General features: G+C 31.2%; 1 protein-coding gene and 1 long non-coding RNA gene across 3 annotated transcripts; one reads left to right on the top strand and one right to left on the bottom strand.

The window, feature by feature from the left end:
- Positions 1 to 871: 871 nt before the first annotated feature.
- Positions 872 to 5,687, bottom strand: LOC119606920 (isoleucine--tRNA ligase, cytoplasmic). Its single transcript, XM_037960587.1, has 6 exons — positions 5,597 to 5,687; positions 5,344 to 5,529; positions 4,552 to 5,170; positions 2,798 to 4,281; positions 2,248 to 2,740; positions 872 to 2,171 (listed from the first exon to the last, which is right to left on the bottom strand). The coding sequence occupies exons 2-6, from the start codon at positions 5,505 to 5,507 to the stop codon at positions 1,236 to 1,238; spliced, it is 3,696 nt and encodes a 1,231-aa protein (XP_037816515.1). The 5' UTR covers positions 5,508 to 5,529; positions 5,597 to 5,687; the 3' UTR covers positions 872 to 1,235.
- Positions 5,688 to 9,663: 3,976 nt separating this feature from the next.
- LOC119606922 lies at positions 9,664 to 14,515 on the top strand. Of its 2 annotated transcripts, XR_005231692.1 has the most exons (5): positions 9,664 to 10,062; positions 12,536 to 13,055; positions 13,138 to 13,474; positions 13,623 to 13,833; positions 13,897 to 14,514. It is a non-coding gene; the product is annotated as an uncharacterized LOC119606922 (long non-coding RNA). The 2 variants fall into 2 exon arrangements; XR_005231691.1 differs by having other exon boundaries at positions 12,536 to 13,474; positions 13,897 to 14,515.
- Positions 14,516 to 15,918: the final 1,403 nt, after the last annotated feature.

The following is a 15,918-nucleotide window of genomic DNA, read 5'->3' as shown; positions in this document are numbered from 1 at the left end:
AGGCCGACCAAATCGACTAACTTACTCCTACCATAACATGCAAATAAGTCGGTATCGCCATTTTTATACATAAAAACTGTGATTGACTTTATTTATTTGTAGTTTTCCTTTATATGTACCACAAGTAGTGAAACACAAATACAAACAAATTTTCAAAAGGATATCCCTTTTGAATCATATTAAAACATAAATAGACAAAAAACATGACTAATTCAAAGAGTTTATTGTTCTTAATTGAAAGATGTATGAATAACATTTTCAAGTTGATATTTCTGTTTTTAATTTTCCGCATAACTCATCAAAGCAAAAGCATCATCTAAAGAAAATTTTCAATAGAATTTCATATCTTTATAGAAAATTTCATATATTTTTGTCTAATGACTGTATGTATGTATGTCTGTATAGTGTGGTAATAGCCAGCAGTTATTGAAGTTTGAAGCTAGTTTAACCTGCTCAGAAATCATACTATTGGGCCATAAATATGAGGAAACTTTTATCGATTCTTTATGAATTGTTCGAACACCAGTTCCAATTTTTGAAATCTTGATTTAGAGTTCGTGTTTAATTGCTTGGTTTTTGAATGTGGGAATATTATTCCATTGAACATATAAGCTCTTTTTTTCGTGTGACAAACTTACTCACTTCCTCTGCTCGGCCCTAACGGAACTTAGGTTTGACACATTAGACAAGCACGTTTTTTTGATCTAATAGATCCGCGTTGAACATTTGTACAAACAGGTTTCGATACATACCATAGTAATTAGGAGGAAGTGATCAGTATGATATACCCAAGTGAATGCCAAAATTTATGCATATTCAAACCAAAGAAGCTGTTCGAAAATTCAGACAAAAAAAAAACAAATTCGCCACAACATTTTAAAATTATAAACCATTTATTTATTCATTTCGCAGTATTATTTTAAAACAATATTTTAATTACTTTTAATACAATCTTTGAGATTATTCTAAAATACATTTCATTTAAATAATATTCATTCATTTAATGAAAAAAAAATTAAGTATTTAGCGAAAAAATTTAAATAAATAAGGAAAAATACGAAAAAAAGAGCGTATACCATATAATTGTTAAATCGAACTTCATTTTATAATAAAAAAATTTAAGTATTAAAAAAAGGAAAAAAAAGGAAATAAATATTAAACTACACGAAAAAAACCACTTGCTAAAAATATTGTGATCAAAGATAAGTTATGGAGTTTAAAAAAAAAAGAGTCTTTTATGCGGCTAATGAAAAACCCAAAGGATTTTCAGTGAATACAGTCGAACCAGATTTGTTGACAAATTTGCAATAGGGCATATTTGAAGCAGCATCTTGAGGGAATTTAGCGGCATCATCGGCTGTACGGGAGACCACTAATAGTTTACCATTAAGGGAATTATCGATTTGAGTAAGTTCTGTGGCTTTCTGTTGATTTAACAGGTAAATATTGTAGTTGAGACCATAAACACCAAATAGATTTTCAATTTCTTGTTTCAATTGCTCTAGGCTTAATAGTTGTTTGTTGCTGGAGCTTTCCAATAACAAAGAAGCCTTGTTCGATCTGCCAAAACGAGGTGTAAGATCTGAGGCCAAGGCCACATTAACCCACTTAAGGACAGGCAATTGTACCTCTTCCGTTGAACAGATGGTAAGTTTAAGATCAATACCCTTAAGATCCACCGTTTCACTAATTATAACACGCTTCTTGCCTGCTTCAGCAGCATCATATTTGCCAAATTCTGATTTAATGGCGGTTTTTATCATTGAGTGATAATTGTTCATAACCTTAAGTATTTGTTCGGCTTCGGTTTTCTTTTGAGCAGAAGCATTCAATTCGTAGTAAATCAAAACGGGATCGGTGGGTATGAGTTGAGCTTTCTTTTTCAGTTTTTGTACACGATTTATAACTTCACGTGCCAAACCTTCTTCGAGTAATTCTTCATTGGGTGTCATATCCATGAGTACCAAAACCTCATTGTCACTGTGAGCCTCAAAGTTTGAACCAACTTGTCCGGAAATGCAGTAAATAACACGTACTTCTTCCAATTCAATGCGTTGACCTTCGATTTCGAAATAACCTTGGGCCAAATACTTTTGAATTTCTTCATCCTTTAAGGCTTTAATGGCAGCCATAACTGATTTGAAGTTACCCTTCAAACGTTGACCCAAAGTCTGCAAATAAAGAAAATTATAAAAAACTGTACACTTGAGGCAAGAACTTGAAAATTTTGTTTATTTTCCTACTTACCTTGTGATCTGGTTCTGCTCTCAATGTTACACCATACTTCTCCTTATCCGAACTCAAAGTCAATTTGCGTACATTCAATTCGCTCAGAATGAAATCTTCCAAACTCTTAATAGCATCCAAACACTTTTGATCTTTATGAATAACAATAATTTCCGATACTGGGTACTTGACCGGCAATGTACGACGATCACGCATAACACGACCCAATTCAACAACAGCTTGCATAAGACCAACGGATTTTTCAATGTCATTTCTAATGAAATTACGATTTGAGGTAGGCATCATTTGATAATGTACAGATTCGGCATTTTCAGTGACATTCTTAGGTTGGAACAATACCAAACGTTTGAAAATGTATTCAGCCAAGAAAGGTGTAAAGGGAGCCATCATTTTAGACATGGTATAGAGGACATCGTACAAAGTATCCAATGATTGTATGCACTCCTCTTTGCCCAATTCACCCTTGATGCGACGACGGTTTAAGCGAACATACCTGAAAAGAAAAAGGATTTGGAAAACTAGTCTATAATAAAAATTAAAATATACTTACCAGTTGGTAAGTTGATCAATGAATTTTGTTAATCTGGGCACTACAGTGTACAAACGATAACCCTTCATTTCGGTAGCAAAGAATTCCAACAAAGATTCTTTGAACGAAAGAATCCAAATATCAATAACTGAAGCAGTTTCTATGTTTTTCAAATGACGTTCCTTGTCATAGGTATAGATACCCTTATTTTGTAAATCTTCCTTTTCATAACGTACAATATTTTGCAGTAGGAAACGATAGGCATTATACCAGGGCAAGAAAACATCCTTGATAATATCGCGAACACCTTCTTCTTTGAAGCGCAAATTTTCAGCACGTACAACAGGAGAATTAATCAAATACAAACGCAAAGCATCGGCACCGTATTTCTTAACAACTTCCATGGGATCGGGATAATTCTTCTTACGTTTCGACATCTTTTGGCCATCGGAGGCCAAGACCAAACCGTTGGCAATAAGATTCTTAAATGGAGCCTTATTGAAGAGAGCGGTAGAGATGACCAGCAAGGTGTAGAACCAACCGCGAGTCTGATCAATACCCTCAGCAATGAAATCGGCTGGGAAATTGGACATAAAATCTTTTTCGTTTTCGAAGGGGAAATGTTGTTGGGCGAAAGGCATACTGCCTGATTCGAACCAACAATCGAATACTGGAGCTATACGACGCAATGGAGGATTGCCGGGTATGGCTGAGGGAATTTCAATTTCGTCCACAGTTTCACGATGCAAATCGGTAATACGTTTGCCGGATAATTGTTCCAACTCCTTAATGCTACCCACACATACAATTTCATCGCCACTGGGTGATCTCCAAATGGGTATGGGGGTACCCCAGTAACGGTTGCGACTAATGGCCCAATCACGTGCATCCTTCAACCAATTACCAAAACGTTTTTCTTTAACAAAATCAGGTACCCAGTAAGTTTGAGAACTGCAAGCCAAAAGATTTTTCGACATGTGTTCTACTCTAACAAACCAAGAGGGTACAGCCTTATAAATCAAGGGAGTATCTGAACGCCAACAGAAGGGATAACTATGCTTAACTTGACCAGCTGACACTAAGTTACCCTTATTTTTCAAATAAGCAATAATTTGCTTATCAGCTTCCTTCACATATAGGCCCTTAAAATCGGTAACCTCATCCGTAAAACGACCAGCATCATCTAGAGGGCAAATAACTGCACTGGATTTTGTTATCAAGCCAGCTTGCAAACATACACGGTAATCGTCTTCACCAAAGTAGGGGGCATTGTGTACAATACCAGTACCAGAATCTTCGGTAACATAATCGTCCACTAAGACACGGAATGCTCTAACTTCTTGACCGCGCTGTTCAAAATAGGGGAATACCGGTTTATAATGAGCACCACCCAAAGTTTTACCAGCAAACTTTTCAACAATTTGATATTCACTTTCGTTTTTGTACACGTAACTTAAACGGCATTCAGCGAGTATATAAAAGCGACCAGTTTTAACATCATTAACCTGTAAGAAATTAATACGTAAAATGTATGTGCCTTTATATTAAAGTTTAATGTATTGAATCAAAATCCAAAAGAAAATAGTGATAATATATGCGCACTAGTTCGTAATAAAGCAGCTATTCAAAGTATTAAGCTTAACACGTAGTTTCTACACTTAATTACAATATTTTTACATGCTATTTATTCACCATATCTTATCCTACTTTACAGATACTAACTGCTTACAATGTAAGCATTATTCTAATTAGATATTATACAAATTCCAACTTACCTTGACATAAATCATATTTGCATTAACACAACAGGCAAAATTTGAGGGCAATGTCCAGGGTGTAGTAGTCCATACCAAGAAATAGGTATTATCATTACCAACAGCTTCTAAGGCCACCACCACACAGGGATCAACAACTTCTTTATAATTTTGACCAGATTCAAAATTAGACAAAGCCGTAGTACAGGCGGTAGAGTAAGGCATAACCTTAACACCCTGATACACTAAACCCTTATCGAAAAGTTGTTTGAAAACCCACCAAATAGACTCCATATACCAGGGATATAATGTCTTGTAATCGTTTTTAAAATCAATCCATCTGCCCATGCGTGTTACAATATCCTCCCACTCGTTAGCATAACGCATAACAATCTTACGGCACTCAGCATTATATGCAGCAATACCCATTTTAGCGACATCTTCAGGTCCGCGTATGTTCAAAACTTTGTCGATTTCAAATTCAACGGGCAGACCGTGACAATCCCAACCAAAACGACGATCCACGTGATAGCCTTGTTGATAGGCGTAGCGTGTTACAATATCTTTAATGGTACCAGCCAAAATATGACCATAATGCGGCAAACCAGTGGCAAAGGGAGGACCATCATAGAAAGTATACCTAGAAATTCATAGATTTGCTATAGTCATACGTTGACTCACACACATTTATATAGCCTCTAGCAAATACTCTCACACAAATATACACTCATTCCTCTAACCTGACATTTCTCTTGTAAAAATGATGCAATTTCTATGGGAGTTTCTGCGATTTATTATCCAAATAATACTTACTTTGGTTTACCCTTTGAAAGCTGCATACATTTTTCGAAAATTTTGTTTTCCTTCCATTCGTTTAGCACATGTTCTTCTTCGCCGGGAAATGATATGGTCTCTGGAATACGACACACATCTTCCCTTGTTATTTTGTCAGGGGAGCCGCTTTTGCCTGCCACCATTTTTTTAGCACAATTCTTTCAACTGTATTATAGATAATGAGTTTTTCTAAATATTTGTATTAGTTTAATAGATAAATTTAAATAAAAACCTTGTATTATTGTTGCAAAAAATAAATAGTAAATTCACACTGACTGAAAAAACAGCAACGTGCACAAATTCTGACAAACTGCACAGAGAAGAGAGACAAGAGCCTTGTGCCGACAAATATTAATAAAGGTGGCGGCGGCTGACACTAAAAATATCGGCGGCGGCTTAAAATCGACTGTAAGCTGGCTAAGTATCAAATACGCTTAATTTACAAATTTCCAAAGATTTTATATAAAAACGGAATCCGAGAGATAAAATAGTGGGATTTTGATATAATTTATAACAATAAAATAGAGCAAGCACCAAAGTTGTGTGAGAAATTATGCAGGGATGGAAAAAAAATTAAAAATTTAACTCTCTAGAAAAGATACAAAAACAGTTTAAAGCTTATCGTCGTTCATTTAAAAAATAAGTGGACTGGTGTCTGGTACTTTTTTCAAATTTGGCCCCTTTAGGGAATAAACGGGTAAAACTGTATTTTGGTACTTTTTTTTACCCCATGTACATATCTTTTAAGCCAGGGAACATTCAAAAAAAATTTTTGACTCCTTTATAACTTGAAGAAAAAATACGAATTTAGTACTTTTTGGATAGGGGTGAAAATTGTACCTATTTTTGGTACTTTTTTCATAGAACATTAACTTATACATATGAATACATAATAACGGGCTCCCAATACGATGTTGCAACTTTTTGGAATAGAATTTTTATTTCGTTAATGGAGAGGGAAAAAGTACCAAAAGGGGTAAAAGCGGGAAATCGGAATTTATATACGATTTTTTAGATTTAGAAACACTAAATATGCTAATGGGGTGTTATTGGGAACACCGGTACCAAGAGATATTTTTTGGTACCTTTTAAGTTTTCTATGATATTGAAATCGAAACATGAAATTAATAATAAAGGGATTTTTCGGTACTTTTTCGTTCTACACAGGTCCTTTTTTGAATTTTCTTTAAAATTAAACCTAGAAACATGAAATTAAGCATGTAGAGCCCGGAGTAAATGAGAATCTATAAAAGGGGACTTATTGGTAGTTTATCGTACTTCAACTGGTACTTTTTGAGTTTTCTATAAAATTTAACCAAGAAACATAAAATTAAGCAAGTAGGGCCCGGAGTAAATGAGAATCTATAAAAGGGGACTTATTGGTACTTTATCGTACTTCGACAGGTACTTATTTGAGTTTTCTATTAAATTGAACCTAGAAACATGTAATTAAGCACGTGGAGCCCGGAGTAAGTGAGAACATATAAAAGGGAACTTTTTAGTACTTATTCGTTCTTCAAAAGGTTTTTTTTGTGATTTTTAAATATTGATCCTAGAAACATGAAATTAAGCATGTGAAGCCCGAATGTAATGAGAATCTAGAAAAGGGGAATTTTTAGTACTTTTCCGTTCACTAAAAGGTACATTTTGAATTTTCTATAATAATGAAACTAGAAACATAAAATTAAGCATGTAGAGCCAGCAGTAAACGATAACCTATAAAAGGGGACTTTTTGATACATTTTTGTTTTATAACTGGTACTTTTTGAGTTTATTATATTATTTTATTGAACTTAGGAACATGAAATTAAGTATGTAGACCAGTGGTGGCCAGCGAGAGAGTGCTTAAAACGCATATGTTGTAGTGAAAAAATAAAAGAGTACACAAATGAAAATACGTGTGATTTGCACTGAAACAAATTATTTGTTTGTATTTATTTTGTGTTATTCATATAACAAATTTGTCTTTTAATGAATAACGGAAGGTATGTACTTATGCGATGATTTAAGTATTATTGAATGTCTTGATGCATGCGTATGTATGTATGTATGTATGTATGTATGTATGTATGTATGTATGTATGTATGTATGTATGTATGTATGTATGTATGTATGTATGTATGTATGTATGTATGTATGTATGTATGTATGTATGTATGTATGTATGTATGTATGTATGTATGTATGTATGTATGTATGTATGTATGTATGTATGTATGTATGTATGTATGTATGTATGTATGTATGTATGTATGTATGTATGTATGTATGTATGTATGTATGTATGTATGTATGTATGTATGTATGTATGTATGTATGTATGTATGTATGTATGTATGTATGTATGTATGTATGTATGTATGTATGTATGTATGTATGTATGTATGTATGTATATATATATGTAGGTATATATGTTGTATGTATGGATTTATGTATGTATGCATTGATGTATGGATTGATGTCAGTATGTATTGATGTATGTATGCATTGATGTATGGATTGATGTCAGTATGTATTGATGTATGTATGTATTGATGTGTTGATGTTAATATGTACCGATATATGTGATGAAGTATGTGTGTATTGAAGTATGTGTTGATGTAAATATGTACTGATGTATGTGTTGATGTAAATATGTACCGATGTATGTGATGATGTAAGTGTGTATTGAAGTATGTGTTGATGTAAGTTTGTACTAATGTATGTGTTGATGTAAATATGTACCGATGTATGTATTGAGCTTCCTTAAATATATTTAAACAGAATAAAAAATCCTTCTCCCACTCAATATTCCACATATTTAGTTTTTTATAATATAGTAAAACCTGAAATAAACATTTATTTGTAACGGCTACTGAAAAATATTCGCCGTGTATCATAACATCAAGCGACATAGACCTTCTTCGTTGAATGCCAACAAGCAACTGAATAAACTTGTTTTTGTTTTGTGTTTACTTTGTGTTTTTACTCACAGTATTCGTATTGCGTATGTATTAATGAGAATAACATAACTACCCCGGGGTAGTGTTTGGCCACCAACGATGTAGACCCCGGAGTAAATGAGAACATATAAAACGTTGGTGGCCAAACACTACCCCGGGGTAGTTATGTTATTCTCATTAATACATACGCAATACGAATACTGTGAGTAAAAACACAAAGTAAACACAAAACAAAAACAAGTTTATTCAGTTGCTTGTTGGCATTCAACGAAGAAGGTCTATGTCGCTTGATGTTATGATACACGGCGAATATTTTTCAGTAGCCGTTACAAATAAATGTTTATTTCAGGTTTTACTATATTATAAAAAACTAAATATGTGGAATATTGAGTGGGAGAAGGATTTTTTATTCTGTTTAAATATATTTAAGGAAGCTCAATACATACATCGGTACATATTTACATCAACACATACATTAGTACAAACTTACATCAACACATACTTCAATACACACTTACATCATCACATACATCGGTACATATTTACATCAACACATACATCAGTACATATTTACATCAACACATACTTCAATACACACATACTTCATCACATATATCGGTACATATTAACATCAACACATCAATACATACATACATCAATACATACTGACATCAATCCATACATCAATGCATACATACATCAATACATACTGACATCAATCCATACATCAATGCATACATACATAAATCCATACATACAACATATATACCTACATATATATATACATACATACATACATACATACATACATACATACATACATACATACATACATACATACATACATACATACATACATACATACATACATACATACATACATACATACATACATACATACATACATACATACATACATACATACATACGCATGCATCAAGACATTCAATAATACTTAAATCATCGCATAAGTACATACCTTCCGTTATTCATTAAAAGACAAATTTGTTATATGAATAACACAAAATAAATACAAACAAATAATTTGTTTCAGTGCAAATCACACGTATTTTCATTTGTGTACTCTTTTATTTTTTCACTACAACATATGCGTTTTAAGCACTCTCTCGCTGGCCACCACTGATATAAAATAGAATCTTTTGGTCATAGACAAAGTATATAAATACAGTAGCATCACTAGAACAGCTGACTATTTTTTTTAAAGCTCGATAATGAATGCAAGTTGTCAAACTGTATTTTGACAATTTGTAATTTAAGCAAGTTGTCAAAGTATATTTTGACAACTTTCAAAATTGTTTATGGAGCCATTTTTAATTGGTTTTTATTTGCTAAAAGTTGAAAAAATAATGAAAAGTGGAAAAAGTAATTTTTAATTGTTAAAGTGCTAAAAAATAAATAATAGAGAAATAAAAGAAAAAAGTGAAAAATAAAATTAGCAGCATATTTTTAATATATATTTAAAAGAATAAATAAAAAAACAAGCTGTAAACAATGAGACGCTGCTGCCTTTGCAAAAAAAAAGACAATCTATCAAAAGGAAGTTTTTTCTCCATTCCAAAAGATGAACGGAGGAGGAAGAAGTGGAGCGAAGCTTGCCAGAAAGAATTCGGGAAAACTGAAAAAATTTGCATGGATCATTTTCATTCATCCTCGTTCATTAAAATTGGTGCGAAAACCGAATTAGTGTATAATGCTGTTCCTTCGATTTGCCTTTTCATAAATGAGACACCAAGGTAAGAACATGTGATTTTTACATTTTGATAAGTGTACCCCAAAATAATTGACCATACAACAAGTGAACCTACAGGAAATATATATGTAAATATAATAACAAGATAGAGTGCTATATTCCTCTACAAAGAATCTTAAATCTTATTCTTATCCTTATTTGTTTGTACTTTAAGTTTGATTAGCTGCACCTGCAGCTAAGACTTCTTGGCCGAATCGAAAGATTATAACGCCAACACCAATTATTCCAGTACGACTGGACAGAATATCAAATTGAGTTTTTTGGTTCTCTACCATAATCAAAATTTAAACTTAGGTTAAGTTAACACGATTGCATATGGTCAACATGCATCTCAAAAACCCGTAACTCGGTACAGTTATTCGACGTCACACATTTGACCAATGCGGTTTGAAACGTAAAACGTCGAAGGCAGAGCAAAAAGGACTGCCTGATTCCCCTTATGCGATAATGGAGCTGAATTACGAATACTTAAACATCCTTAATTGTATAAAATGTGAAAGCTTAAACATTTTGTTTACTCTATTGCAATGAATTGAATTTTGTGCGTTTAAGTCATTTCGGAATGAAGCTATGCCTAATTATGGGCCGAACCGGAAAATATTTCGCAAAATGATTTGTATATATACAAAATATATTCGTGACAAATTTTATACCGATATCATTATTAAGTAATGAATATTAGACTGCTTTCCTATACGTATGGATGCATCGTCAAAGCTGTGTAAAAAGCTAGCAAACAAAAGTAAAATAAGAGATTTCATAAAATTTTTCACAAAAACAGATGCCGTTACCAAAATTAAAGAAAGCCTAGCCGCAGTAAAACGTATTGTATGAAGAGGCAAAGCTTTAAAAAGATGAACAAATTTAAAAATGCCACTCGTAAAGAAAAAAACGTATTCAGTTTGCACGTGAACACATGGGTTATAAAAAGCAATACCTTGTTTTTTTTGGATGAAAAAAGTTTGATTTAGAAAGTCCAGATAGATAAAATTACTATTTTTATGATTTTTTAAAGGATGAACTCTAACTGACTTGTCTCCATTGCTGTGAGGGAAGTGGGATGATGTGGGGGACAACTTCATATTATGAAACATGTGAACTTTAATTTCTTTCATCTAGTATGAACTGTAATAATTGTAAGGCCATACTAGAAACAGCTTTTTCACATTTTCTGATATCTTTGTACCCTTGCCATACCATACCATACCGCCAACGCTGTAAAAAGATGTATTGGAAGCCAGAATGTAAAAATTTTGGAACAGCCTCCATAATCTCCTCACTTATTTATTATTGGATATTCTTTCTCGTAAAGTGTATAAGTCGGGCAGACAGTATGACATAAAAGAAGCCTAATCTGAAGGAATTAATAAAAAGGCTTGTGCCGAAATTTCCTTAACATTAATTAAGAATCTTTATAACTATTTATCACCTCGAATTTTCGAAGTTATGTATATCGAATAACGGCGGATATGCACATTACAAAATCTTTTAAAAATGTTTATAAAAATAAAGAAGTTTCAAATATTCAAATGAGCCAATAAATATTGTTCAAAAACGTAGGGTTTTAGAAAAAAATTATTAAAAATCGGTTATTAAGTATTTCACTAATGTTATTTTCTCTAGTGATATATAACACATCATGTTACTATTTCAAATTTTAATATAACTAATTAGCCAATTACTTTTTGCAAACAATTAATTTGAATTAATACAAAACATTCTATATACAATGTTTTATGTATTGACTTGTACACATGAATGAATACTTACCCAGCAAAACAAGTGAGGAAAAAGAAGTAGAATTTTCACCACAAATAACATACTTGAAGTACTTCCAAATTTGGTGAAAACATAAGAATTTTATATTAGCGTGTCATTAGAGGGATGTTGTTCAATTTTGACAACTTTGAACTATATCTAATCTTATTTTTAGAAGCAGTAAAAATCCGATATTTGGATGTAAAAATAAACCACATTCTTTCAATGACATTTCACCAAAATTTGATGTACTTCGAGTATGTTATTTGTAGTGACTTTTCTACATCAGGAAATATTTGGTTTATAAAAGCGAAAAATATGTAATAGCATTTTTAGATGTGTTTAAGATGTCGTTTGTAAAGTATGACATCTATTATTTTTTGCTGGGTAATGATGGGCTACCACTACGATATTGTAACTTTTTAGTATAAAATGTTTATTACTTCAATAGGGAGAAAAAAGTACCAGCAAAAAGTACAAGCAAAATGGTTAGCTTTTGAGTCAGCTCTGACTCATTTGTGGTTAACCATGAGTTAGTTTTAAGTTATCTCAAAATTTGACTGGGTTTTTTAACAAATAGAAAAATAAAAAAAAATTTCCATAGCCAAAAGTTATTCTTATATTAACATTTCATCATTATAATTTATTATTTATTTCATAAAAAAGTGAATAACTTAAATGCTTTTCTCTTTCTGCAGGATACGTTTTTCTATTGTTTGGTCCTTGAACCCACTGATAAAACTATTTTGGCTGATAAAGGTGAAATTCGTGTTGTTATTCGTTAACATAGAGAAATTTCTGCTAAGCATAACGTCATTACCACCGATAAACGTAAATTAGAAACTTTAGTATGGAATTCAAGTAAAATACTAACGGATCCAAAAAATTATCAGTTTTTGGTTATATCGCGTTTCATTGGAACATTTGCACGAGCTTTATATTGTTGTAGTTTGGTTAAGCAGCCTCATATGTATGTATGCGTTCCCACGACAATTGGATCTCCGCTCCGGAACGACCCGATTCTCAATCGGCCAATTATTATCAACTCAGCAATAACTGTATCAACCGGAATTTTTTCCCAAGAAGGACGTCCAGTCATAGCCAATCTGTTACAACAACAACAGCATATATATGTCAGTGGCAGCAGCAAGTCATGATATTTTTTTCCGGTTTTATTCTTCAACATCTCTTGACCCGAAAGTTGTGAAAATTCTCCCAGTACATAAGTTTCATCATCCATCACACAACAAGTTTATTTTTTATAAAATACCTTAATTTTCACTCTTTTTTTTCTTTTAAGCCCTTTACCGAATTGATCTGGAACTTTCCGAACTTTATACGACTTCAACTTTGCGCACACAAGAATCAGAGCATTTAACTTTACGAGATGCTTTTCTGACAGAAATGTTCGGTATAAGTATCTGTTACACTTCATCCAGATTTTCTTTCAATTCTCAAGACAATAAGACAATTTTTTGTCTAAAAAAGTGTGTACAGGTTTTTTCTGACACAGTAGTAGTGGTGGAGCAACATCAGTTACAAAAGCTGGTATTTTTAATGGCACAACACATTGTGGCCCGATGTCTCAAATATGGGCAAATCTTGTGAATCTTCCTCAAATACTAAATCATCAGAAGGTAAGTATGATGTTAAAAAAGTTTTACAACACATCTTGTAATTTATTATTATGTATTAGTTTGCACAAATACTACTTCACATCATCATAATAAATCATTTCTTTATTTTTTATCCTTTATCCTTTTCCCTTTTATCCTTTTCCGACAGTTACAACTCGCATGTTTGGGAAATCAGTTACATATGTATATAAAGAATATTTTGTTGCTGAAAAAGAAGGATCCTGGTAGTGTTACTAAAATAGCTAATCGTTTGGATCACCAATACAATTATTGATCTGGAAAAGGATATAACAATTATACCGACACCAGTCTTCTCTGTAACGCGTAAAAGAGAGAAACACATCAAAATGGAACAGAAGGTATTTTAATTGTATCAGTTACAAATATTTGTATGACATACATTTTGTATTACTTTCTTTAAGTGACCATTGTACCGGCTGGACCAACTACTAAGAGACCCAACAAAGATCATATGCCGTCACATTGTCATAAAACCAGTTAATGAATACGTTATTCTCTTAACATATAATTGATGTTTATTGTAATAAATATTTGTCAGGTATAGATTTCCTATTAGACAAACATTATTCCCTTACTAGAGTTTTTATTTAAATACAGCACTTTTGTTCGTCCTGTCTATTAGATGTATTAAAAATATTTGTAATGTAAACGTGAGAATAATTTTGTTTCCAATTTTTTCCATAACCGATGTAAAAAATTAAAAAAATAATAATTTTTTTCTTATTTGATTTAACAAAATCATGTCAATTAAAGACTATACTACTTCAAGCCCCCACAGTAATCAATCGAATTCGTTTATTTTTATTTTTTTTTTTTATTTTATTTGATATTTTTTTTAATAAATTGATATATATGAAATTACATACATATGTATTTATATAACAAAATAATAAATTTTTATAAAGGAAAGAAAATAAATTTATATCTGTAATTCAAACCAGACATTTTGTTCAAGAGAAAATACATTTTTTATATTATATTATTATATAATAAATAAAATAAAACAGAATTAAAAAAAACTGAAATTTATATAAACAATATTAAATCGTTTTTAATTGTTAAAAAAATTTCAATTATTTTACAATACTTTTCATAATACAAATTACATTAGTGTTTCACATTACAATACTTTTTCAAATAATACATTTTATTAATAAAAAATCACATAATGTAAAACACCTTTAAACAAAACATTCAAAATAAAAAATCTTTTAAAAATGGAAAAGAAATACAACACAACAACAAATAATATATGAGCAATTATCATTTCATTTTAGATTTTAAGAAATCAACTTTATGTATTAAATATTTCTTTGGTTTAATATCTTGAAAAGTATGTGATGATGAATTTTTATTCTCAAGACTTGAAAGAAAAGTCCGTAAAATTTTGTGCAAAAGTAGTCCCACGTTGTAGAAATAAACACTTAAAGTTAAAACCAAATTTATACAATTTTACAAAATTTGCAGTTTTTTTGATAGAATATTTGCGGCTGTTCGGTTACGCAAAATTTTGAAATGAGAAAAAGTAGACATTGTAATTACGCGTCGTTTGATGTATATCTCTAAAATGTGCTCTAGAAGATATCACTGTGGGAGAGTCTTAAATTTTGGAGAAATAAACGTAAACGTTTCGAAAAAAGGAACACTGACAGCGTAACTTCAATATACCCAAAATATCGCGTGATCGAAATACTTTAAAAATTTACATGTTAAAATCATTAAGCCGCGATATTAGCATGTTAAGATTTTAGAGCAAATTCAAAAAATTGTGAATTTTTAATTTTTTACTTCAACGAATTTTCGCATTATAGACAAATTTTAAATTCAGAATAATATAAATAACAGAGCTGTAAATGAATCATTAATTTTTTAATTAATTCCTGAATTATTTGTGAATTGAATTAGGAAATTTTGAATTAATTCTTTTTACATAAAAAATGAATTGAATGAAATTTGAGTCAATTCATATGAAATTGGTAAAAATAAATTACAATTCATTTCCAACTCAAATGAATTTGGTAAATGAATTGCAATTCGTTTCTAAATCAAATGAATTTGTCAAATTAATTGCAATTCATTTCCAATTCATTTGAATTGAATTGATTTTGAATTAATTCAAATGATTTAGAAAAAGGAATTGGCAATTCATTTTCAACTCATTTGAATTGAATTGATTGAGATATGAATTGATTTTGTTAGTAAATCTACACTATAGATTTACTTACAAATCTACAAAAAGTTATTATTATTGAAGGTGAAGGATTAATTCTAATTAAATATACTTGATTTTTGATTTAGTTATACATATGTGAAAATTCATTTTATTTTTTTTTTTTAAATAAATATTATCACAAAATTTCAAAAATTATTAATTGCCTCTTGAATATTATATGAGTATTTCAAAATAAAAATTAGTTATTCTC

This window comes from Lucilia sericata, unplaced genomic scaffold (genome assembly GCF_015586225.1).
Source record: "Lucilia sericata isolate MDLA Ls3-8-SP2 unplaced genomic scaffold, ASM1558622v1 Contig000635F_arrow, whole genome shotgun sequence".
Lineage (NCBI taxonomy): Eukaryota > Metazoa > Arthropoda > Insecta > Diptera > Calliphoridae > Lucilia > Lucilia sericata.
The sequence above is the reverse complement of the archived record's forward strand: the minus strand, read 5'-3'. Positions and strand labels throughout refer to the sequence as shown.